The sequence below is a fragment of the Ictidomys tridecemlineatus genome, chromosome 5 (genome assembly GCF_052094955.1).
Source record: "Ictidomys tridecemlineatus isolate mIctTri1 chromosome 5, mIctTri1.hap1, whole genome shotgun sequence".
In the NCBI taxonomy this organism is placed as follows: Eukaryota; Metazoa; Chordata; class Mammalia; order Rodentia; family Sciuridae; genus Ictidomys; species Ictidomys tridecemlineatus.
This window is the reverse complement of record NC_135481.1, coordinates 193,716,538-193,742,084: the sequence shown is the minus strand read 5'-3', so window position 1 is coordinate 193,742,084 and position 25,547 is coordinate 193,716,538. Positions and strand designations below refer to the sequence as shown.

General features: G+C 49.3%; 1 protein-coding gene across 6 annotated transcripts in view; it reads right to left on the bottom strand.

The window, feature by feature from the left end:
• Positions 1-1,874: 1,874 nt before the first annotated feature.
• The window catches only part of Ube2v1 (ubiquitin conjugating enzyme E2 V1), a 30,377-nt gene continuing 6,704 nt past the window's right edge, over positions 1,875-25,547 (bottom strand). For 2 of the 6 annotated variants that reach the window (XM_078051938.1, XM_078051941.1), the window contains exons 2-4: positions 14,571-14,719; positions 4,346-4,471; positions 1,875-3,345 (exon numbers count right to left, since the gene is read on the bottom strand). In XM_078051938.1, the coding sequence (XP_077908064.1) occupies positions 3,199-3,345; positions 4,346-4,471; positions 14,571-14,719 (422 nt within the window). In that variant the 3' untranslated portion in view covers positions 1,875-3,198. Of the gene's footprint in view, positions 3,346-4,345; positions 4,472-14,381; positions 14,401-14,570; positions 14,720-18,553; positions 18,575-24,471; positions 24,545-25,547 lie in introns of those variants that run through there. The other 4 variants (XM_013358595.4, XM_078051939.1, XM_040275524.2 and 1 more) reach the window with 4 other exon arrangements.

Below are 25,547 nucleotides of genomic sequence, written 5' to 3'. Positions count from 1 at the left end.
CCCCAGCCCCCTTTTTAGTTATTGTGACAGGGTCTCACTAAGCTGCTGCTGAGGCCTTGAACTTGCCGTTCTCCCATCTCAGCCTCCAGGGTTCCTGGGATCTCAGGCCTGTGCCACTGGCCTGGCTCACCTGGTTTCGCGTGATCCTGTTCTTCCCGGCTGTGTGGCTGCCACCTCACTTCCTATGACAACTGGCAGACACCCCCTGCTTTCTGAGACCTCAGAACAGACTCTTGGCTTCTTGACCCTTAGGGATCACAGCGAATGGTTTCTCACCAACAGTGGGCGGGGCTGCCTCGCTAGGGACACGGGCTGATGGAGATCTTGTGTCCTTCCAGTGGTGAGCTCGCTCCCCTCCAGAGCCGGCCACAGGCGCTCCTGCCTGGCCTCGGAACCCAGACCTGCTGGAGGTCAAAGGGCACCACATGGACCATCTAGGGAGTTCAAGGGGCAGCTGAAGGACCTCAGTGTGGTCACAGTCCTACACAGGGCACAAAGCTGAGTGACAACTAAGTGTTGGATATCTCACATAGAATTTGTCTCGTCTCCAGTTTCTGTGACTGTCCCTGGCCTGAGCAACACTGCACACCCTGTGCACAGGGCCTTGTCCCCCCGGGCCTCCGCAGGCTGCGTGCACAGCGGGGGCCGCAGGAGGTCTTCAGGAGGAAGCAGAGCTCCTCTGGAGCCGGGCAGCCCAGAGCCATGGTGGGCCCTCCCAGGCGGCTGGTGTCTGGGGGAGAAGGAAGCTGCAGGAAAGGCCCCTCTCCCAGGGACTTCCTGTGCTGAGTGAGGGCACGAAACCCCAGTGCCAAGGCCTCGAGGTCCTTCCTGGACGTGATGAGGCAGCAGAGCAGGGACAGGTCCTGGAAGGCGCCCCTGGGGCCTCCTGAGGGGAAGGGCGAGAGCTGAGGAGGGCAGACAGGACAGCAGACAGGGCCAGCTCCAGGGCCCGCCCCATCTCGGCTTCGGGGACCTACTGATGACTTGCTATTGGCCAACCAGAGGTTGCTTATGTTCCTCCTCCTCTTTTTTGGGGGGTGCTGGGGATGGAACCCAAGTCTTGAGTATGCCAGGCAAGTGCTCCACCACTGGGCTCCGTCCCCATTCTATTTTTGAGGCAGGGTCTTGATGAGTTGCCCAGGCTGGCCTTGAGCTGGGGACCCTCCTGCCTCAGCCTCCCGAGTTGCTGGTATTAGAGGCACGAGCACCGCACCCTGTACCTGTGAAGAACGTGCTTTTTAACTACTATCTTCTGGGCCAGGGGCTGGCAAAGTAGGAGCCAGGGGCCGAATCCAGCCCACTGCCTGTTTTGAGTTCTTGAATGAAAAACAATTTTTATAGGCAAGCATTTGCAATTGACTTGATTATTGAGAACATGAACTTTGAACTCAATCAAGTGCGATGCCTAGATCCCTAGAAGAAACTATGGTGTTAGTAGGATAGTAACATTACAAAAATATTGTACTCTGTGGAAATTTGCTTTCTCATATATAATTAAGCACTTACGTAAGAATCCTGACTTTTGCCTGTTGGCCCAAAAATCCTAAGTATTTTTTCTACAAAGGACCAACGAGTCCCAAAGCGTCTGAAGCACTAATACCTGCCAAATTAATATGCCAGGAGGAAGAACAGCACAGCCTGTGAAATATTAATGCACACTTTTTATTATATTAAAATCAGGCAATGGTCTGACAAGAAAAAGGCTGCTTATGGAATACTGTTAGGTTAAACTTTACTTACAGGATGTTAAATCCTTAGAACTAAGATTTCCCCCAGAAATAGATTAATGGGAACATCCATTGCTTTTCAGACTTGATAGTTGCTGCTTCAAAAGGTGGTTTTACACAAAATAGTAAGAAAAAAAAAATAAACCCTTCAGAACACCATGAATTGCCTTTATTTGTTTGCATCGGGTCTCAGCACAGTGGTCCTGAACAGGAAAAGTGGGAGGTGCAGCAACGTGCCGGGAGGCCAGGCCCCGCCAACGCTGGGAGCTGCTGTGCACACCAGCTCCTCCTCAGTCCCTGCTGAGCACCTGGGAGGCAGCGGCACCAAAACCAGTATCTGCGCTGGGTCCAGGTTCCTCTAGTTCCAGTTGTCCGATTCCACCCTGGGCCTGCGGGGATAGCAGGCGCGCCCCACAGGGAGCCCTGTTCACCCTTCTGCACGTCTGAGAGCCACGTCATTACAGGAAAGGGAACAGTCCAGAGGCCCTGTGTGCTCACAGGCTTCTCCAGGAGGCCTCCTGCAGGTCTAAACGGAGGGACCAGCAGGCTACGTCACCCTGGGGACTGCCCTGTCCACCTTACAAAGACCTGGGCCAAAGATGCGTCGGCTGAGGGTGACAGCAGAGTGGCAGGACCCAGGACCCAAAGCTCATTTCCTGGGCCAGTGGAAAGTGGTCAAACGTGGTTCCAAATGTGGAGGAGGAGGTCAGAGATTTCCAACCTGACCTGATGGCTTCTGGCCAAGCCAGGGGGGCGGTGGAGAGTGCCGGGTGGTGAAGGTGGACAAGGGAGTTGAGGAGGAGGGAAAAAAGCAGCACCCCTCGATCAAGGTGGGGGAGGGGGAAAGCCCTGAATTCTTCGCGAAGGCCAATTTCAAAGGGGGCGGAGGGTTACAATCTATGCTTCGGCCAAGGACAGGAGTGGAGGAGAGTGGGGCAGGACGATGGCTTGGAAAGGGCGTCATTTAAGACTTAAGAAAGTAACCAGGGTGCAGGCAAAGCACCCCACACCCAGCAGCAGTCCCCAGGGTGTGACCTGAAATCTTTGCTCTACTCTAGCAAGCCTCTGCTGGAGGGCTGTCCCAGGGCTGGCAGGGCAGGGGGGAGAAGGCAGGGCCCCCAGGCCGAATCATCAGCAGCAAGGTGATTGTGTGACGTGTCTTTTCACAGTTGAGTTAGATGTGCCCCACCGGTCAGGATGGGAATCAATTTAAATAGACTCTCTTGATCTCAGAAGTTCAACTACACGGACAGTGGTTACACTTGACAGGATGATTTGTTATAGCACAACTTATATATTTCAAATGGACAAAAAATTAGTATCATTTACAGTATCTTAAGATAAATTGCCTTCGAATGGGAGCTTCCTTTCCAGTACTTTGAGGTCTACAAGACGCATCTAGAAAATTTACTACGGTGGAGAATGAAGACTGCTTAAATCGAATGGGGGAGGGCTGGTGGCGTTGCTTTGATTAATTGCTGTAACACTGTCCTTCCGGAGGCTGGGGGAGTTTCATATTTTCTTTAGACATCATTAAGCGCCGCAGCTCTTGCAGAACAACTTTGATGCTATATGAATTCTGCCACTTTGCTAGCACTGATATGGCTCTTGGGTCCACCTACAAAAGGCAAACAAAACCAAATTACTCTCAGGGTCTCCAACAGCCTGGGCTAAGCCACAGCAAGAGCTGGGGAGAACGCAATTCTTAAGCTGAACGTGCTGATCACAAAACCATACCTGACATGCAGGATACCCCTGTGCAGGGCCCCCTCCTCCAGCCACTGTTTTTCCTTTGTGTCCCAATTTGGGAGAAGGCAAGGGTAACACTGGCCCTTGGCAGGACTACACCCTGCCCAACTTGGCTGGACAAGAATGACCTGCTGTGGGCCAGCTGTGGCCATGCCTGGGCCCTGGATGCTATGCCCGGGCAGGAGATGACAAAGATGATGCCAGGCAGCATGAACAGCAAAGGCATGGTGGCCTGCACCCGCGCTGCAGTGGCCAGAGCCCCCCCAGAGCCAGGTCTCTCCACCCGGCACAGCGCTCCCCAGACGCCAGGTGGCCCAGACACATAAACGCTGCACCCAAAGCATGAGGCGCCTCTGACTCTTTCAAGTCCTCTGAGTCCACCAAGGGCCCAGATTTGGCAGATCTTAACGTGGGCAAGAACCGGGACACGCCTTTGCCAGCAGCACATACAGGAAAGGCTGACGGGCGGCGGTGGCAGGGGACCATGCGCCAGGCCCTGGGTTCCATCCCCAGCACAAAAAAGGTCTTGGAGCATTTTGGATTTCAGATTTATGGGTGCAAATCTAAAAATCAGTTAAAAAAGCAAGGTTATTAAAAGATAAAAATATCACATCCCAGGCTTAAGGCCCAGGAGGTGGCGCTGTGGGCAAGGCCTCTGGTCTCCCGCCTCATCTCCTCATGTGCGCAGGGACCGAGTGAACTCTCATCTCGAGTGCGCAGCAGTGCTGGCCAGGGTGAGTGTGACACGAGGGGCAGGTGGACACGGCTGGGACACAGGCACTCGGACACAACCTCCAAAGGCCCCTGGTGTTAAGTACAAAGCAATTCTCAGCCCAGAGGGACAAGTGGGGACAGAAAGCGCAACTTACCACTCCATTAGAACTATTAACTCCATTCATATTAATTTTTGTTACAAATCTTACAAAGGGGGGTGCTTCTGGGTATTTAGGTCCACATTCTATTTTAAGGCTGTATATTCGGTTTTCATAAATTGTCTGGAAAGAAAGGGCACAGAGATGTCAGGCAGTTACAGACAAGGAACTCAGACAGACAGAACTCACTGAAGACCATTTATCATTTACTCCTGATGAGGAACTCAAGTGCCGGGGAAAGTCGGCAGCAACTCCTCCCTGAGCGGGAGAGTAAAGGACATTTAGGGGGGATCAAGGACGTTTCCAGCCAGTGTGGCCAAGCCCTACCCGGGGGCCTGTGCTGCGCCCGTCCCTGGCACACCTGCCCTGCTCTTGGGGAATGGCATGTGAGGGGCACTCTTCCTTCCAGAAGCTGCGCTAACTGTCCCCTCACCCCAGGCCCATCAGCCAATGCACACCACCATGTGCAAAGTGTGACACTGGCCACGGCTCAAGGGAACTTCAGATGAAGCACAGGCTGGGCTCAGGCCAGGCGCTCCCCTTCCGTCACCGTGGGGCTGGGCTCTGCCTATGCAGGGTCTCCACTGGCCTGCGTCGTCCTCCCTCCGTATTTGTTCCCTTGGCAGGCACAGTGACCCGAGGGACCACAGACATGCAGCGGGTCAGGCAGAGGAGGTCACAGGTCCTTTTAGAAATGCCAACTACGTCTTTGCTGAGCAGCACAGGGAAGTCCAATGTCCACACCAGGGACCTTCCCCAGTGCCTACCGGCCACCAAGGGCATCAAGACTGCTGGCCTCGCCCATCACCCCCAAGACCCAGCTCAGGAGTCACCCAGTCCCTAACTCTCTGTCCTACTCTAAGCCACACTGGTGTCCTTGTCTGAAGACCATACTGAAGGTGTGCCTCCCACTGTGACCCCTCTCAGCAGTCTCGCTGTGCAAACGCTGCTCTTGTGGACAGCGACACCTAGTGGTCCTCGGGGGAAAAGAACCACAGAGGCTCCTTCTCCCTGGATGGAACCCAGGGCATCCCGCGTGCCAGGCAAGCTCTCACCACCGAGTCACGCCCTAGCGCCCACCTGCGGCATGTTCCCCACACCTCCGAACACGTGGTGTAGACTGCTCCCGACAAAACCCGAAAGGTATCTTAAGATCCGGAAGTCATTCATGTTACACCCATTGAAGCCAGCTGTGTCCCTAGGGATCCCAAACCAACAAAACCAAAGCTCTAATCTGGCTACCTACCCACTGCCCGCCTGATCCTCTCCCCTCCTAGGAAGTGCTGCCACCATCACCCCACTCGGTTAGTGCAGGCAAGGAACTAACAGCTATGGGGCGCAGTGGTCACACCTGTTATCCCAGTGACTTAGGAGGCTGAGGTAGGAGGATTGCAAGTTTGAGGCCAGCAAGACCGTGTCTCAAAATTAAAAACAAGAAGGACTGGGGATGTGGCTCAGCGGTAAAGCAGCCCTGGGTTCAACCCTCAGCACCAAACAAAACTAAACAAAAAACCCCACAAAACCCCTAAGGGTCAGCCAAGTCCCTTTCCCCTAGCCCCATCACCCGAAGGCCACCACTTCCCTCTCCAAGAAGCCGCCTCCACCACCAGCCCCTCACTGGACCCACCCCAGCCTCTGCTCTTCTTGCCCCCTGCATCTGCTCCCACAGGGGACAGGCTCCGCTGGCTTAAGCCCGCCAACCACGCCAGGCTGCTCCACTGGGGCCCACTAGAGGCAGCACCAGCAAGACCATGGGAACCAGCGCCCACACCTGGCCCTGGGAGGGACGCTGCGCTCTGCACTCTTCATGTTTCCTCAAAGGAAAAAAAGTTCTCTCAGAAAACGTGACTAAGGCAGGCGCAGAAGAGGGCCCGACGGACACGGCCTCCCTTTCGGTTCTGGTGGGGATGGGACTCAGGGCCTGCACACAGCAGGCAAGTGCCCACCCTAGAGCTGCAGCCCGGCCCCCAACAGTGCTGGCAACACCAACCGGGTCACCTGCGGGGCTCACTCATCCACAGGGGTGGGACACTCGTCTCCAGGCCACAAAGCAGAATTCTAAAATGCCCACACTCACCTAATTAACAGTGAAAGAGCTAAGGACTTCCGGCCACCGAGCTCAAGTGGCCCTTTCACTGGAACACAGTGACCTGCCTCAGGCCCAGGGGGCGCGACACCTGAAGGCCAGTCAGAAGCCTCGCAAGACCTCCTCCCCAGAGAGCGGGGCTGCGCTGCCTCCTCGTGTTCTGTCCCCAGGGCCCCCCAGGCCTGCTGGAGGGTTCGGTCCAGGGGAGAGCGCGCCTGGGGAGAGCCCCCGAACACGGCTTCTGGAAGGAACCTCGCTCTCGACTCCGCATTTGCTTTCTGGAACTCGTGACCTGGACAATTGTGCCAATTAAATGTACCTAAAAGGGCTGGGGCTGCGGCTCAGGGGCAGAGCGCTCGCCTAGCATGCGTGAGGCCCTGGGTTCGATCCTCAGCACCACAGAAAACTAAAATGAAGATATTGTGTCCACTTAAAATTTAAAAAAATAAATGTTTTAAAAAAAATGTACCTAAAAGATTATGTGATCATGAAATGCTGTCCATTTTGATGACATAGATCAAATGTCAAACTGCAAAGCCCACAAAGAAGGGAGGGGGGTGCAGAGCTGCGAGCCCCTCCTTGCCGTGTCCTGCGGGTGGCCGCCCACTGCACATTAGAACGCCAGGCAACTGGAGTCCACCTGCAAAGGACCAACCGCATGCTGTGAATGTCCACACACATGCAGACAGAGGCCAGGACTCAGCACATCGTGCACCACCTACAGCAGTGACTGCACCTTCCTCCAAATTGGGGTCGATCTGTGCAGTCTGTTTCTTTCTTTCTTTTTTTTTAATTGGTGCATTAGGTAACAACATAATTTGGCAACCTCACTTCCTAGTCGTCCCCTCCTCCTTGCCCCTACACAGGCCACTCTACCCATCACACCACTGCCCAGAGCCTAGGAATCATAAGCTTTTCCTGGGCCTAAGACACACCTACGTGAGTCAGCCCAGTCGGACCTCCGAAAACACCAAGGAGATCCCAAAAGTACGGGACCAGTGTTCCTCTAGTCAGGGACATCAGAACACCCGGGAAACTGCCGGAGCCCTAGGAGCTCGGGCTATCATGACCCAGTACCACGGAGGATGAGGGTCAGAGGTGGAGACCAGGAACGGAAAGTGCAGCTTCACTGGATGACCACTGTTGACGCTGGCTCACTGGCTGTGAGGGGCTGCGCCATGCTGGCCAGCACTACAGGCCAACACGGGGGACGGGGGAAGTGTCTCCAGAACTTTCTGCACCACCTTTACTACTCTTCTGGAACCTAAAAGCATGTGAAACAAAACTTATTTTAAAATGTAAGCAGGCGCCTGGCACCTGTGGGTCATTCTAGCTACTTAGGAGACGGAGGGAGAAGAATTGCAAGTTCCAGCTGGCTGGCCCACTTAATGAGACTCTGTCTCAAAATCAAATGTAAAAAAGACTGGGAGTGTACCTTCGCAGCAGCCACTGTGGGCCTAGCATGCAGATAGGCCTGGGTTCAATCCCTAGAGCTGCAACAAAGGAGAGAAACAACAAAGTGTGCGACATAGGAAACATAAGAGGGTACAGCAAAAATAAAACCCAAACATACAAAAAGGTCAACATTAGGTCAGCCAGCCACCTGCTGCCTCGATTCTAAATCTATATAGTAACATACAAATTACGTTTGTATGCCTGTTGGGAGCAAAGCCAGGGTCTTATGCATGCTAAGCACACACTCCACCAGGGAGCTACACCCCAGCCCTACAGATCACATTTAATGACACATGCTGTGTTAGAATGGAGGGTGGATCCTCAGAGGGACATTCTGCAGAGCCTGAGAAGACTTGCTGGGCACAGTAGCGCACACAATCTATAATCCCAGCTATACGGGAGGTTGAGGCAGGAGGATAGAAAGTTCAAGGACAGCCTCGGCAACTTAGTGAGACCCTGTCTCAAAAAAAAAAAAAAACAAAAACGCAAAAACCCTTCATGGTAGGGCACCTGTGGGTTCCATCCCCAGTGTCTAAATAAATAAGTAGACAGATAGGATCTGAGTGGCTCAGGATGTAGACAGTAGGTAAGTGCACAGAAAGGGGCAGCAGAGACTTGCAACACTGCTGGTCAGTTACACTGGGGACAAGTGGTGGGGACAATATGGTGGTTAGGTACAAGACAGCACAATAGGTATCGAAAATAGAACTGAAGCCTGGGGCCTGGGGAGAGGTCCCAACAGCCGGACTTGGCCTCCCCAGGAGCTGCTCCTGGTTGCTGCCTGGGGCGGGAGGGCAGGGGATGCCGTGGGCTGGACCACTGCTGACACCAGCAGGAAGGGCTGTCACTGAGGGCACAGAGGAAGGGGAGACAGGACACAGCAAGTCCCCTCGACCTCTTCCTGTCTTTCAGGCTCTCCTGTGTCGCTGCCTGGCAGAACCTTATTGGGGAGGAGGGGGGGGGAGGAGGAGGAGGAGGAGGGGGAGGAGGGGGAGGAGGGGGAGGAGGGGGAGGAGGAGGGGGAGGAGGGGGAGGAGGAGGGAGGAGGAGGAGGAGGAGGAAGAGGAAAAGGAGGAGGAGGAGGAGGAGGAGGAGGAGGAGGAGGAGGAGGAGGAGAGTCCGCAGCGCCAGGCAGGCTCCAGAGCAGGGAGGGAGGCGGGCAGGCACCAGTGTCCCCTGCACACACTCCCTCGTCCCCCCTAGGTGGCATCCTTCTGGGGCCACAGGCCCCCTGCAGCAGTGCTGCTCACTTCTATACTTCAGTCCTGGTGCCCCCCAAATGCCCTGCAGCCCAAGAGTAAACCCCCAGTCGTACGCAGGGGCCTGACATGAAGTGGAGGAGGGCTGCTCCTGTCAGCGCCGACCCCAGCTCCTGTGGGCAGCCCTCAAGGGCCAGGGTCCTCCTGCCCAGCGGGCGGTCCCGCTTTCCCACTGTGCCCTTCCAGGCCACACGAGCTGAGCAGCTCCCTACACTGACCGCCCTTGGTGCAAACAGCAGCCCAGGAGTAAGAGCAGGATCTGCAAGGCTCCTTCTTGCTCCCTGAGCATCGTCCCAAGACCAAGATGTGCAAACAACCCGGGTGTCCACTAAAGGCTGAAGGGACAAGGGGGGACAGAACACCCGAATCTGCCCACAAAGACTGAAGTCCTGCCACCTGCAATAACGTGGATGAATTTGGGGGACAGTGAACTAAGCTCAATAAGTCAGACACTGACCAATACTGTGCCATCTCACTAGTATGTGGAATCTAAAGCCTGAATTCACAGAAGCAGACGGTAGCATGGTGGTAGCTGCTGGGAGCTGGCATGTGGGGGAAAAGGGTCGAAGGGACCAACTTTCAGTTATGCACAAATCCTGGGGATCTGACGTACAACCTGTGTTTTTTACTTGACATTTGCTAAGAAAGGACGTCTTCTCTCCCTTTTCAGTGCTGTGGGCTGAACCCAGGGCCTCATGCATGGCAGGAAGCGCCCTGCCATTGCAATACACCTCAGCGCCTTTATAAAAAAATTTATTTTGAGACAGGGTCTTGCCTAGGCTGGCCTCCAATTTGTGATCCTTCTGCCTCAGCCTCCCAAGCAGCTAGGATTACAGATGTGCACCACAACACCTGGTGAAAGCACATCTTAAAAGTCTTCACCAAGAAAAAAGATACGCACACACTGCATACACACAACTGTGGTGACGGATGTGCTGATTAATTTGAACGAGGTAATCATTATAAAATGTGTATGTACCAAACCACCAAGCTGTGCAACTGAATGTATACAACTTTTACTGTTCGATTATATTTCGAAGCTGGGGGAAAATCTGTTATAATTTCTTGAGTGATGCAGAGTGTTAAGGAGAATGAAGTTAGCCTCCTGCGCTATATGCTCAAAATCGCTGAGACTTTTTATAACACATTCAGGTGTCAGTCACATAACTGAAAGCTGTTTAAAATGACAGGCCAATGTGCACTGATATGGAAGATGTCCACCATCTGCTAACTTCAAGAAAAAACCTGACTGCAAAATATCATGCACAGCTGGTCTTGTTTTTCTTCAAAAGAGCAGGTAGGTATGTGTGCCCCCTGCCGAGAGCTTCACCCTGTGGGGACTGACCAAACTGGGACGAGCTTTCATTTTCCTCCTGTGCCCTGGGAGGCATGCTCTGCCCTTCCGGACATGGGCGCAGCACTGTGGGGTGAGCATGTGCACAGACACAGCTGGGCTCTCACCTGCATTTAGGAGGCCTGAGGGTGCTTCCTATTCAGGGCCATTTCTGCCCCCATGCCAGGGACATGGGGAATTTAATTTAGCGTTTTCTGAAGATATTTACGGGTGTCACAATCGGGACAGGGGTGTTAATGGCACCTAGTGAGTAGAGGTCAGGGATGCTGCTAAGCATCTTGCAAGGCACAGGACAACCCCACGACAACAACAAGAATGTCCAGTGCAGCACCAGGCCAGCGGACTGTTGTGGACTAGCTACAAAGAAGACAGTCCACACCCGGTGCTGTGGACGGCCGTATGTGCCAGAGCCTGCCAGAGATGGGAAGCTTCGCTTTGAGGATCAGAGGAATTTTCCAAAAGAGGTAAAAAAAAAAAAAAAAAAAAAAAGTATGTGTGAGATGTGCATGTGTGTGACAGAGAGAGAGAGAGAGAGAGAGAGAGAGAGAGAGTGTGTGTGTGTGTGTGTGTCACTCACTTTCTCCCCCTGCTGGCCAAGCCGCCACTTCCTTCTGAAGAGGCCCACTATGTCACCAGCTCCTTATGTGTTCTTTCAAAGACATTCTGAGCGCCCAGCAGTGGCACACAGACGACTCCCCCCGCCCCCGCCCAACTGCAGGCTACTCTATGTACAGCTTGGGGACTTTCTGCCACTTAAATGCCACAGAGAGACCATTATACCTCAGCTATGGGAAGAAGGAGACAGACATACTAAGTGGCATATAGTAAGCTCTGTTAAGGACGCTGGGAGGTCATCTCTAGTGTCTTGTTGTTACTGGCCACTGCAGGAAGTGCTGGTACACTGCCTTTCAGCACTGCAAAGGCAAAGCTGGGAATGAATTCCTAGCAGAATTACTACATCGCATGGTTCATGCCTTTAAAAAAGTTTTATTAGGGTGCTAGGATTGAGCCAAGGCCTTGTGCATGACAGGCAGACACCTGCCACTGAACCACACCCCCAGCCTTGTCTTAAAAAAAAAAAAAATTATGGTGCTGGGGATGGAGCTCCAGGCACATGCTAACCGCCTGCTCTACCTTTGGGCCCCATCCTCAGCATCGTCCCCTCCACCCCCCTGCAGTGCTGGGGAATGAACCCAGGGATCCTCTTTACCACTAAGCCATGTTTCAGCCTCTTCTTTTCTTTTTTTTGATACTAGGGATTGAACCTAGGGCACTTTACCACCGGCCCCTATCTCAGCCCTTTATTAGTTTTATTTTGAGACAGGGTCTAAATTGCCCACACTGGCCTTGACTTGTGATCCTCTGCTTCAGCCTCCTTAGCAGCTGGGACAACAGGTATGTGCCCAGCCCCTGGCTTCTATAATTTTTTGGTGGTGTTTGGGATTGAACCCAGGGCCTTGAGCACACAAGGCAAGCGCTCTACCCACTGAGCTATATCCCCAGCCCCTGCCTTTAAATTTTAATAGAAGACTTTCTCTTGGGTAAGACAATTGAGTTACTCAAGTGTTCTATTTAGAATCTTTATGTTACTACGCCAACTACAGACTCATAAAACTGACTGGTTACAGGCCACATCTAGAAGCAGAGAGTTCCTTTTATGACTTTTGTTTTTAACCTTGGAGAACCAAAGGTTAATCAAAAGTACAGGGGTACAAAGATAGACAATAAGATAAAAGTATGGGCAAGGATGTGAGAAACGGAAACCCCACGCCTGCTAGGAGGGATGGAGAGCGGCACAGCAGTTCCGGCAAACTTCCTCAAAACGAGAGACACCACTGCCACCTGACCAGCCATTCTACCCCTAGGCTCATCCCCAGGAGAACTGAGCTTCCATGTCCACACAGAGGCTCCCACCATCATTACACAGCTCCAGGGACCAAGTCAAATGGCAATCAACTAATGAACGGATAAATAAAATATGGTGTATCCGTACAATAAAATATTCAGTCATAAAAGGAGCTAAGTACTGAGAGACACTCCAACAGGCCAATGGAGCCAGACCCAGAAGATGACACATGGTGTCCACCAATAGGCAATGTCCAGAAGAGGCAGATTCGTAGAACTCAAAAGTAGTTTAATGTCTGTCAAGGTTTCAAAGTAGGGGGTAGTGAGTGACTGCTGATAAGTAGGGGGTTTCTTTTTGGGGTGATGAAAATAGTGACATTTGCACAACTAATGTGATAAAAACCATTGAATTATACACTTTAAGAGGGTGAATTCTATAATATAGGAATTTATACCTCAATAAACCTTTTTACCAAATAGATATATGGAAAGCATCTGGCATCTATAGCTACTTACTAAAACTTATTCCCCTTTGGAAAGAGATAAATTGAAACTCAGGGTAACCCAAGCTGCTCTAGGTGGAATAGAATATTCCCAGTAGAACTTACCGACTGTCCCTAACCCTCATACTAGGATTTAACCTAGGGACACTCTACAACTGAGCCACACATACCCCCAGTCCTTTATATCGCTAATTTTGAGACAGAGTCTGGTAAGTTGCTGAGCCTGGCCTTGAACTGTGATCCTCTTGCTTCAGCCTCCTGAGTCGCTGGGATTAAAGGCATGTGCTACCACGCCTGGCTTGTTTTTTTTTTTTGTTTGTTAAGTATGTTAATTCAGTGGTATTCAGTGGACTCACAGTGTTGTGCACGAGGATTTTCTTATTTCTGGGAACTATAAATGAGGGAACTGGTTGAACAATTCCACTGAACAACTATCCCATTCTGAGTCATTTCCAGGTCCTCTGGGAATAAGGACAAGGAAGAAGGGTCTCATCCTCAACAATCCTAAACCTTTCTTAAGAGAAGAAATGCAGAAGAAGCCAAAAGTGTATAGTGAACTTTCAGAGACAGCAAAGAAAATCATCTCAATGGAAAACAAGACTTCTTCATAGGAAAAAGAGGATAAAGAAACGAATAAGCACATCATCAAATGTACACACCCCACAAAACTCAGGGTCACAAAAATGACTCAAAAAGCAACATGAAGTGGCTTTTTAGGTGCCGAGCACCACGAGTGCCAAGGGTCAGGATGAAAGTCAGTGCGCCCCAACAGTGAGCTGGGCTCTTGCCTGCTCGGGCTGGGCCTCGCCCCGCGTCCTTCCACCCCACAGTGCAAACTCAGAGCCTGTGGGCAGTTAAGAGGAGGCGTGGATGGCGTCATCCTTAAGCACATTCAGCAAAATCTCCCACAGCCTGTCTGAAACGAGTGTCATGTTAACAGGAATCTGGTTCTTGACTTCTACGTCAAGTCACTATGGTAGTGAGCGCTCTGGGCGATTCTATGATAGTGACAAATGAACTCTCAAAACACAACCACGGGGAACAATGTGGCAGGTGGTCACTGAGGAGCACAAGCTCCAGTCACACAGACATGGCCGAGCAGCTATGTGACTTTGGGCAAGTGACTTCAATCCCCTGGTCTGTCTCCTCAACTGCGAGATGGAGTGCGATCACACACAGGAGAGCCACGCTGGCAACTGCCATCACAGAGCTGAAAGGTCACCTTCCCCACCCTCTGGACTTGGCCCTATCAGTGCCTGGAACAGAGCACAGGGACAGACAGAAGCCAGACCTCTGCTGAACGGCCCCTCGGGCTAGGACCCAGGCACAGCAGACCCGGGAAACCAGGAGGCGAAACCACAGCCTGTAGGCTTTCCCCAATCCCTCTGTGCCGGCCTCGGGGCTGCTGGCTAGACCAGGAGCCGGGTTCTTTGATAGCTTGCTCTGAAGGACATCCAAGGGTTCAAAGATCTCAACTCACTGACTACGAGACATGTAAATTCACACTGAGTCTCCACGGGTTCGTGCTTACCATTTAGAGGGATTAAACAGCATCAGAGGAGGTTCACATATATAAACTGAAACTGGTCAAAAAAGAATAGCCACATTTCAGAAAATATACCATGGGTGAGCTTTTTTCCACGATAAGGCTAGTGTGTTTTTAAAAGGAGGCACAGTGAATTTAAGACATTGACATTTATAGCCGTAGCTCGACGCTTACTCTTGGAGGCCCAATTATCATCCCTGTCCATCTCGTAAGTGTCATGTCTTCGTCATCTTCTAGACCCCAGCTAACTGTGCCATCTCCTACTCCTTTCTGGCCTTCTTCGAGTTCTTCCAACAGTCGGAAATTGCGAGGGACTTTTACTCCTAAAATAAATGGAAAGAAATTCAAGATACTAGCAACTACAGGGGACTGCGAGCCCACAGCCGGCTCTTGTTACACTACCTGCGACGGGGAGGCCAACATGCAAACAGCTCCTGCCGGCTGTCCCGCCTCAGACGAGCCACTCACAACAACTAGCACCACCAGAGGGAAGGAGCTCGTGTTCTGTGACAGGTGACATGACCGGGGCTGGATAACCAAACTTGGACACCCCAACCCCAGCCATCTGACACACCTCATCCATTTTTACATGTCCAAGTGTTGACGCGTGGGTCACGAGTGCGATGAAAACCACCCACACCAAGTGCCACCACGTATCCTGTCGGAGACGGGCTGCGTCTTTGGTTCTGCTCTCATGACATCTTCTTCTGTTCCCTTCCTTTCTCTTTTTGGTACTGGGGACTGAACCCAGGGTGCTTTACCACTGAGCGACCCCCAGCCTCTCCACTTTTGCTTGGTGGAGGTGTTTCTTCACTAAGTTGCCCAGGTTGGTCTTGAACTCGGCCTCGAGTCACTGGGTCCCAGTGTGTGGCACTAGGCCTGGACGAACACCTACTCCTGAGGCAAAGGGTATGCTCACCTGTTGAATGACGCTCAAGTGACATTAGGAGGAAAAGCAGCCGTGGACAGATCAAATGAAAATGGTGTTTACTTAATCAACCAAGAGCCAGCGAAGGTGCCATGGATAAGATGTTCCATTGCCAGCTGCTCCCGTTAGCTGCTCTCCTGACTGGAGAAAACGTGGAAGGTGGCAGCCGCTTCTCTAATTTACCTGTTTTCCAAAAACCCCAAGTCTCGGCTAGGAGCTCAGGAGAGCAACACCCGGCATCAGGCCACAGGACCTAAGTCCACACAGGCCTGAGCCATGCTTAGGTGTCCTCCAGAAGAGACCCTGGGCCCCGGGGCCTGCAGGGTGGGCGTGGGAGGGGGACGCCAACCTTCTTCCTGGCTTGGGCATGGAGCCTCTCTACTAGGGCTCCCCCAACCTCTCCTGCTGGACTCCACCCTTCCCCATCTTCTCTGGCATTTGCAATAATTTTTTTTTTTTTGGGGGGGGTGAAGTTCAGAATCCAGACAAATTACAAGCTGCCTATGCCTTGAATGCTGGTTCTCCATCTGGTCAGACTCTCAGTAGGACTTACCACGTAACTGTGAAGAGAGGCCCAGAGAGGGACCCAAGACTATGAGAGGTTTCCCAGTATACATCAGTCTTTCCCTAAGAGTAGGACACAGGCCAGTATTAATCCAACCAGAGTACGTAGCTGACCCCCGTGTGTGTCAGACGCTCCTCCAGGCCCTGGGCAACAGGCAGTGACAGAACAGCGCTGCCTGCTCTTGTGGATTCCACGTGGTGAGGCCCACGGCTGCCCAGACGAACGGGAGCCGAGGGTACGGGAGAGCCTGGCGTTCTGCAGCAAGTGATGGAGGGCAGGGCTAAGCTTTAAATTACTGTCACCAGGTGGCATGACTGAAGGAGGCGAGGGACTGACTGTGACCTAAGGATGCTGAGGGTGGGCCTCGAGGCAGAAGGAAGAGCAAGCAAAGAGGGAGGCGTGGACAGAAGAGCAGGGAGGGAGGCAGACGAGAGCAGGAGAGGATGGACGGCCGGACCCGAGAGAAGACCGCAGGCAGGAAGCTCCTTCGACTGCCCGAAAGAGGCCTCAGCCACCTATTGAGGTGACAGCTGTGACGGAGGCTGGGTGCAGAGGTCTGAGCTGACACTCGGCTGTCTGGGGCTGTGAAGTGTGAGGCGCAGCAACTACAGCTCCCAGGGTTAGTCTGAGCAACTGGAAGGACAGAGCCGCAATGGCACATTGGATGACGCTAGGTGTGACCAAAGCTTCATTTACAGTATTGAATTTTTCTTGTTTTGTTTTGGATACTGGGGATTGAGCCCAAGGGCGCTTAACCACGAAGCCACATCCCCAGCCAATTTTTAAAATATTCTATTATTATTATTAATATCATTTAAATAATTATTATTTAAATAATTAATATTATTTAAATAATATTAATATTATTTAAAATATTCTATTATTGCTTTTAAAATGAATACAAGTAGTCATCTGACTGAAAAAAAATTATGGACTATCACATATAGTACTTGAAGGGAAACAGCAAATACCATACTTGAACCGCTGCTAGAAGAACACTGGCATTTTTCATTCATCTGCAGTATGGCTGAGTGGATTATTCAGCTATGTGGAATTAAGTCCCCTCTCAAAGACATAAAATTGAAATGTTTGTGACATTATAGGCACAAAGCTAGACAATATTATTAATTTTACTCAACAAAGTTAAATAATCCTAATTTAGCTAAGAAAAAAAAAATCAGCGTGCATTTCTACTATTACTACTGGTAACTTATAAGCCTACCCCCCAATAAAAATGAAAGCCAAGAGAACACTGGAGCAATTGCTAGGAAGGCTACTGAGTATCTGAGGTTCTTGTATACGGACAGTGTTGTGGAGGCCTGGGGTCCAGCTAATTGCAGGGCCTGGGTTCTATCCCCACATCCACTAAATAGTATATATAAAAAAAAAAGTGATCATATGAAAACGAGGCTCTTGGGGAGGACCCCACCCTATCTAGGATCCAGAAAAAAGCACCAGGGATAAGTATAGACAGAGGGAAGATCATGTGAGGACTCCACAAGAAGGTGGCCATCTGCAAGCCAAAGGGAGAGGCCTTGGAGAAAGCAGCCTGCTCACAACTGGATCTGGGACTTCCAGCCCAGAGCCAGGGGAAGTAAATTCGTTATTTAAGCCACCAACAGGTGGCATCTTGTTATGGAAGACCTAGCAAACCAACACAGAAGGCAAGAGACATCTCAAGAAGCTTAAGAACACTGAAGGACACAGACTAAGATGTTACCATGGTTGTGTGTGCAAGGATTATGGGTGATTTTCCTCCTAAACCAGAATTTCCTGATTTCTTTTTTTTTTGTAATTTTTTTTTTAGTTCTAGATGGACACCCTACCTTTATTGTATTTGTTTATTTTGTATGTGGTGCCGGGGATCGAACCCAGTGCCTCACGCGTGCTAGGCAAGTGCTCTACCACTGAGCCACAGCCCTGGCCCCTGATTTCTTTTTCTTCTTTTTTTGGAGACAGGGTCTTGCTATGTTGCCCAGGTTGGCCTTGAACTCTTGGGCTTACGAAATCGCCCGACTCACAGGCAGGCACCTAGCTGGAACTACTGGCAGGCACCAGGTTCTGATTTCTTCTACTATAACAAAGCAAAATGGAAAAAAAAAAAAAAAAAAAGGAATTAAGCCACCTGTGCTGTGCTTCAGACAAGGTCCCTACCTTGGGGACTTTGCAGTTGTCTTCTCTCCTAGAAGACTCTTCCTTCTAGATAACTGTAAGCCATGTCCCCTTCAGTTACATGACCCCTGACCTCAATAATAGGTTCCTTTCTGTGTCAGGTATTTAAAAGGCAGGAAGGACTGTTTCTAGTAGTGCTATTCATCTTGAGGACTTCAGCAGAGAACATCCTACGTATGGCTCGAGTGATACCTTCTCCTCTAACAAGCTGACCTCACTGAGAAGTTCTAACATCTGAATATCACAAGATCACTGCTATTAGTTCAAAATAGATGATGAATTCAAGTTCACATTTTTTCAGATGTTTAATCTGAATTTGTGAAGTAGGGCAAATATTATTTTGGTAATTAATACTATACTTTCAATACACATTTCTATTGAATTAAATATACAGTTACTTAAAAAATAGACAATATTATTAATTTTGTGCAAAACCCCCATATACAACTGAGCCAAAGAAATCTAGAGGTCAGCTGGTGTGGTGATGCATACCTGTAATCCCAGCAGCTCAGGAGGCTGAGGTAGGAGGATCAAGTTCAAAGCCAGCCTCAGCAACTTAGCGAGATCCTGTCTCTAAATAAAATATTAAAAGGTCTAGGGTTAGGACCCTGGGTTTGATCCTCAGTACCAAAAGAAAAATAGGGGGCTGGGGATGTGGCTCAAGCGGTAGCGTGCTCGCCTGGCATGCGTGCGGCCCAGGTTCGATCCTCAGCACCACATACCAACAAAAGATGTTGTGTCTGCCGAGAACTAAAAAATAAATATTAAAAATTCTCTCTCTCTCTTAAAAAAAAAAAATTAAAAAAAAAAAAAAAGAAAAATAGGAAAGAAATATGAAGGTCAGTTCAATGTATTTTAAGTCAGCACTTGGTAAAGTAACTAAGAATCACGGAGGCCAAAGTAAGCTTTCTGTTTTCACTGCAATCCTGGAATCATGGAACAATTCAAACCAGACGACTTTCAAGGAGCTGGGGATCAAGCTAGGCAAGTGCTCTACATGCCTTAGTCCAGCAATTTTCAAGTTGCATCAAAAGGCATCAAAAACAGCTTAATAAAGGAAAAACTTTGTATTGGTCAGTATCTATTAGGCAATGTAGAAATATTTCAAGTAGGAGTTGAAATAGACACATAAATATCAGAATAACTACAGTATATACTAAGTAATGATGATACACATTTATTCAATTTGAATAGTGCTCTCAAACTCATCTCCAGACCGCTTCACATCCTTAAAATCTAACAAGGACTTTTCTTGGTTTATGTGGGTTTTACAGCTACTGATATTTGTCAAATTAGGAATTTCGACTGAGAAATTTTTTAAATGTTTTTTCAATTAAAATCGAAACAAATGGGGCTGGGGCTGTAGCTCAGGGGTAGAGCACTTGCCTCACATGTGTGAGGTGCTGAGTTTGTACTTCAGCACCACAGAAAAATAAAAAAATAAAGATTAAAAAGGGGGGTAACAAATGAGCATGTTAAGGGAAATAATATAGGGGGTGGTGAGAGGAACGGCGTGGCTTCGTAACCTTCTTCACCATCTGGCTCAAAACCAGAGTGCCAAGACTGGAGGTAAGTTGGGGAGCAGGTGTCCTGCTCAAAGTGGACAGTCACTCCTGGGTCTGGACAAGTCCACGGGCCTCACTCTGTTCCTGGAGCACCATTTTGCACCTAATTGGGCTCAAAAACTCCCCTGGGCAGAGCTGGGCGCGGCTCAGGGGTGGAGTGCTGGCCTAGACTTCCTTGAGCTCAAACGTCCCACACTCAGATCAGGCAGAACCTGGCACTGGCACTTTAGGTAAATCTAACCCTTTAGGTGAATCTTTTTTTTTTTTTTTTTTAATTGGTTGTTCAAAACATTACAAAGCTCTTGACATATCATATTTCATACATTAGCTTCAAGTGGGTTATGAACTCCCATTTTTACCCCAAACACAGATTGCAGAATCACGTTGGTTACACATGCACATTTTTACATAATGCCCTATTAGTAACTGTTGTATTCTGCTGCCTTTCCTATCCTCTACTATCCCCCCTCCCCTCCCCTCCCATCTTCTCTTTCCACCCCATCTACTGTACTTCATTTCTCTCCCTTGTTTTTTTTCCCCCTTTCCCCTCACATCCTCTTGTATGTAATTTTGTATAACCCTGAGGGTCTCCTTCCATTTCCATGCAATTTCCCTTCTCTCTCCCTTTCCCTCCCACCTCTCGTCCCTGTTTAATTTTTTTCTCATGCTCTCCCTCCCTGCACTGTTTTTAGTTGCTCTCCTTATATCAAAGAAGACATTCTGCATTTGTTTTTTAGGAATTGGCTAGCTTCACTTAGCATAATCTGCTCTAATGCCATCCATTTCCCTGCAAATTCCAAGATTTTGTCATTTTTTAGTGCTGAGTAATACTCCATTGTGTATAAATGCCACATTTAAAAAAATTTTTTAATATTTATTATTTAGTTTTTGGCGGACACAACATCTTTGTTTGTATGTGGTGCTGAGGATCGAACACGCATGCCAGGCGAGCGCGCTACGGATTGAGCCACATCCCTAGCCCAATGCCACCTTTTTTTAATCCATTCATCTATTGAAGGGCATCTGGGTTGGTTCCATAGTTAGCTATTGTGAATTGTGCTGCTATGACATCGATGTAGCAGTATCCCTATAGTACGCTTTTAAGGTCTTCAGGGAATAGTCCGAGAAGGGCAATAGCTGGGTCAAATGGTGGTTCCATTCCCAGCCCTTTAGGTGAATCTTGAAGAACCCGTCCACAATCCAGAAAGCTCCTGTAAAGAAGGCTCTTAGTTCATTTTTTAAGCCATCAACTTTAATTTTAACTCAAAAATTAAAAGCAAAGTTTGGGGAAGAGTAAGGCAGAAATCACTCTCCCAGTAAAAACACAACGCTTCTGGCCAAGGGACCACAGTGGCTTATCGTGTTCAGCATGTGTCAAATTGGACACTACATTTACAAGCCAAAAAACAAACAAACAAAAAACCCTACACCTTCAAGGACTGCAAATTTGGGCTTTTCACCTGCCCCAACAACAACAACAACAAGGTGCCTTATACATAAATTATCAGTAACAGGGCTGGGGCTCAGTGGCACAGAGCTTGCCTAGCATGTGTGGGGCACTGGGTTGGAGCCTCAGCACCACATAAAAATAAGTAAAATAAAGATTGCGTCTGTCTACAACTAAAAAAACTTTTAAAATTATCAATAACAGGGCTGGGGATGTGGCTCAAGCAGTAGCGCGCTCGCCTGGCATGCGTGCGGCCCGGGTTCGATCCTCAGCACCACATACCAACAAAGATGTCGTGTCCTCCGAGAACTAAAAAAAATATTAAAATTCTCTCTCTAAAAAAAATAAAATAAAATAAAATTATCAGTAACATACATGCACGTACACCTTCTTTCAGTATGAGAATCACACCAGTCCTTCCAAGGCTCCGCGCTAGGCAACGCAAGGCTAAGAAGAAATAAAAACCAGAGCCTCCCTGCAGCACACCGCGTCTCAGTGGAGACAACACACACACACACACACACACACACACACACACACACACACACACAAGTGCAGCCCTCCACGGGACTGTTCCTCAGCTTCTCAGGGCTCCCACACGACTGTGGGATTCACTGAGCTGAAGAGGCTGGGCAATGTCACCAAACGACTGGACTTTTGGGTAACTGGTGGGGAGCTGCACCAGAGAAAAGGCACAGCAGGGCTCCAGGTAATGCTCAGGACAGGCTGGGAGGCCAAGGCCAGCCTGGGGCGGCTATTGCTAAGGTTTCAGGATACAAAGTCAGAAGCATTTGCTTAAAGCCAATTCTGTGCCTGGCATGATGGTGAATGCCTATAATCCCAGCAGCCGGGGAGGCTGAGGCAGGAGGATTGAGTTCAAAGCCAGCTTCAGAAACAGCAAGGCACTAAGCCTCAGAGAGACCCTGCCTCTAAAGAAAATACAAAATAATAGTGCTGGGGATGTGGCTCAGGGATTGAGTGCTCCTGAGTTCAACCCCTGGTACCCCACCCCCCCAAAATAAAACCAATTCTGTGACAAAACTTGTTACGAACTTCTCCCAGGCCTGGCTGATGGGAAGCAGAGGGACTGCTGAGAGATTTACAGTGGCCTGTATTATTGCATAGGAGTGCAGCGAAGTTCCTGGTTTTACAATGTGATAAATAAACCAACTGGCCTGTATATGTCCCAGATAAGCATTTGTTGAAAAAATTTAAAAAACAGAGCATAAAAGAATAAAAAGGTTTGCAATTCCACTTTATTAAGGGCAAACAAAGTCCACCCCATTTCTCCATGTGTGCAGACCCACCTCACCCAGCTCTGGATGCCACAGGAAAGCAAAGCCATTTGATCTACCACTCTATTTCAAAACAGCAGGTTGGAGTGTTGGCTATACTAAACTCCCACAAACAAGAATCAGAACATACTTTAGTGAACAGTCCATAATTTTTTTTTTTAAATTTTTTTAATATTTATTTTTTAGTTCTCGGCAGACACAACATCTTTGTTGGTATGTGGTGCTGAGGATCGAACCCGGGCCGCACGCATGCCAGGCGAGCGCGCTACCGCTTGAGCCACATCCCCAGCCCCTGGTCCATAATTTTTAAGCAGAGGATTAGGAACACAGATCTGGGATCTTGGTACTGCTGGAAAAGTCCCTCCCAGGGCCTTCATGCCTGCTAGGCAAGTGCTCTACAACTGAGCCTCAGCCCCAGGGCTCCGACTCCACAGCCTTCCAGCAAGTTGGCTGTATGCCTGGCACATTACCTTGATTCCCAGCAAACCAGGGGTCACAATGCTCCTGCCTGTACACGTGGCAAGGGAGAAGGAGTGAGTTCAGACCTGGAAAGCACTTATGGATAAGACCTGGCACGTTGTAAATATGCTACTGATCACCTCCTTCAGCACACTGCTATCCACCATGAAAAACAATCAACCCCACAAGCCCCTTTGCTTCACCCAGTATCCTCTTTCAGCTACCACCTTCTTTGTTCCTTATTAGCAAAAAAAATCTCAAAAGGCTCGCCTAGGGGCCGGGGTCGTGGCTCAGTGGTAGCGCACTTGTCTTGCACGTGGGAGTCACTAGGTTCGAGTCTCAGCACCTCATGTGAATAGATGAATAACGCGGTTATCGGTGCCTTGCCTCCCTCAGCCCAGGTTTCTTCCTTTCCTGGCTGCTGGTCCCTCCACCTCTGCTCTCTGAGGGTTCGATCTGTCCCATCCCCAGGTGACTCTACCCAGATGGGGATCCAAGTAAGGAGCCTCCAGTTTACCTCTCCAGTCAGCTGCCTCCTGACCATTCCCACCAACACATCTAAGAGGCCTTTCAAAGACACCCCAAAGCCGAGCCCCTTGCTTTCTTCCTCCCAAAACACCACCCGCTCCTCAGGCTCGGTGTGTGCCACAAGCATTTCTCCTGACCCTAAATCTCGTGGTCCCGACAAGCACTCCTTCCCACATCCAGCCCGTTTGCAAATCTGGTCAGTCTTACTCACGGTCTCCACAGTATTTTGCTCTGATCCACAGCACCAGATTCCTAACTGCCTAGTCTATTCTCCAGTTTCTTTTAAAGCGCCCTTCTCCACGCCCACCACCTGCTTCCTGCCACAACTAGAGCACTCCCCAGTCCCGCCCTGGCCTGCACCCCACCGTCACACACCATTCCCTGCCACTCCTTGCTTGCTCCCTCAGCCTCAGCCACACCAGTGTGCCACCTTTTCTCCTCCTCTGCATTTGCTCTCTGCCTCTGTCCCAGAGCCGGGAGTGGCTGAGTTGATCCCTTGTTCCTCAACCTAATGACTAACTGTTCCATTTTCTCATCTTGATTTATTTATCAAAACTTTTGGGGTACCGGGGGTTGAACCCAGGGGCACTTTACCACTGAGCCACATCCCAGCCCTTTTTATTTTGAGACAGGGTCTAGCTAAGTTGCGAGGCTGGGCTTGAACTTGTGATCCTCCTGCCTCAGCCTCCCAGGTCACTGAGGTCGAGGGCGTGCAGACTTATCTTGTAGTATTTTTCTTTACTGGACTTGTTGCCACTGAACATTTTAGACATATTCATTTCCACTTCACTGGCTACGGTGAGGAGAATAAATCTCTGTCTTTGTTTAGTACTGTGTCTCCGATGCCCCTAAGGTGCTCGGAGTGCTCTGCTCTCTAGAAAAGGCACTCAGAAGTTTGTGGGTGAATGAACAAACGACTAGGGGTTAACTAGGGGAATCATTTCAGAATGAATAACTTCAAGGTTACAAAAGTCTATCTCTGCTTTATTTCTGAAAATACAAACAGCAAACAAGGCACCATTAAGAGGAGTCTAGGGCTGGGAAGGTGGCTCAGAGGTTGATTCAGTTGATTAAAGTGCAGTAGGAATAAACACGTTAGAATATGGGGTTTCTGACCAGTTATGCTTCTGTTCTTCTAATCAACTGCATGCGTGAGGCCCCAGGTTCACTCCTCAGTACCCCAACACATCTGCAAAAGAGGAGTCTAACATCATGAAAATCATCCTGGGGTGAGTATGGGTTTTAAGGTCCAAGAAAAATTATATTTTTAATATAATGATCTTAAAATCTACAAATGTTACTTGGAAGGCAGTAAACTGCAGAGGACCTCTCAGAACCCCGTCCTTATACACCTGGATCTCCACACGAGGCCTGCGCTGTACTTTTTCTTTCTGTTTCCGTTTCCTTTTCTCTTTTTTATTCTGACTCACTCTCCGAGCTTCTCAAGGCAGAGCTGTGACTCATTCAGTCTGCCTCCCTAGAACCCAGCAAGCTATCTGGCACACAGTGGTACTCAATAAATGTTTCCTGGTTGAAGAAAAAGCAGAATCTTCCCTTTTCTATTAACAGTCTTGGGGCTGGGGATGTGGCTCAAGCGGTAGCGCGCTCGCCTAGCATGCGTGCGGCCCGGGTTCGATCCTCAGCAGCACCACATACCAACAAAGATGTTGTGTCCGCCAAGAACTAAGAATAAATAAATGTTAAAATTCTCTCTCTCTCTCTGTCCCCCTCTCTCTCACTCTCTCTTTAAAAAAAAAAAAAAAAAAAAAAAAAAAAAAAAAAAAAAAAAACAGTCTTAACCGTCTACTGTGACCGACACAACGGACACCAACAGCGTATAATTGAGATGCTAAGGTTTTTAAATTTTGATATAAGTAAAATTTGATACTATTTTCATTTTTTTAGTGATCGAGAATTTAAAGGAGGTATATACTTTTTTTTTTTAAGTGAGGGAAAAATGGTTTTTCGCCTAAACCACACAGGGAAAGGATTCTTCACTTTTGTAATATGAACTATGTTTCATATAATCTGTAGGAAAGCATGTTACTAATATTCCAGACCATCTAGACACTGCACATAAAGTTAATATGTCAACACTTTCTACCAAACCAAAGAGCATTTAAATCCAAATGGCCAAACTGCACCCCAGTCCTAGAATTTCAGGGGCTACTTTAGGTATATAAATCTGAATA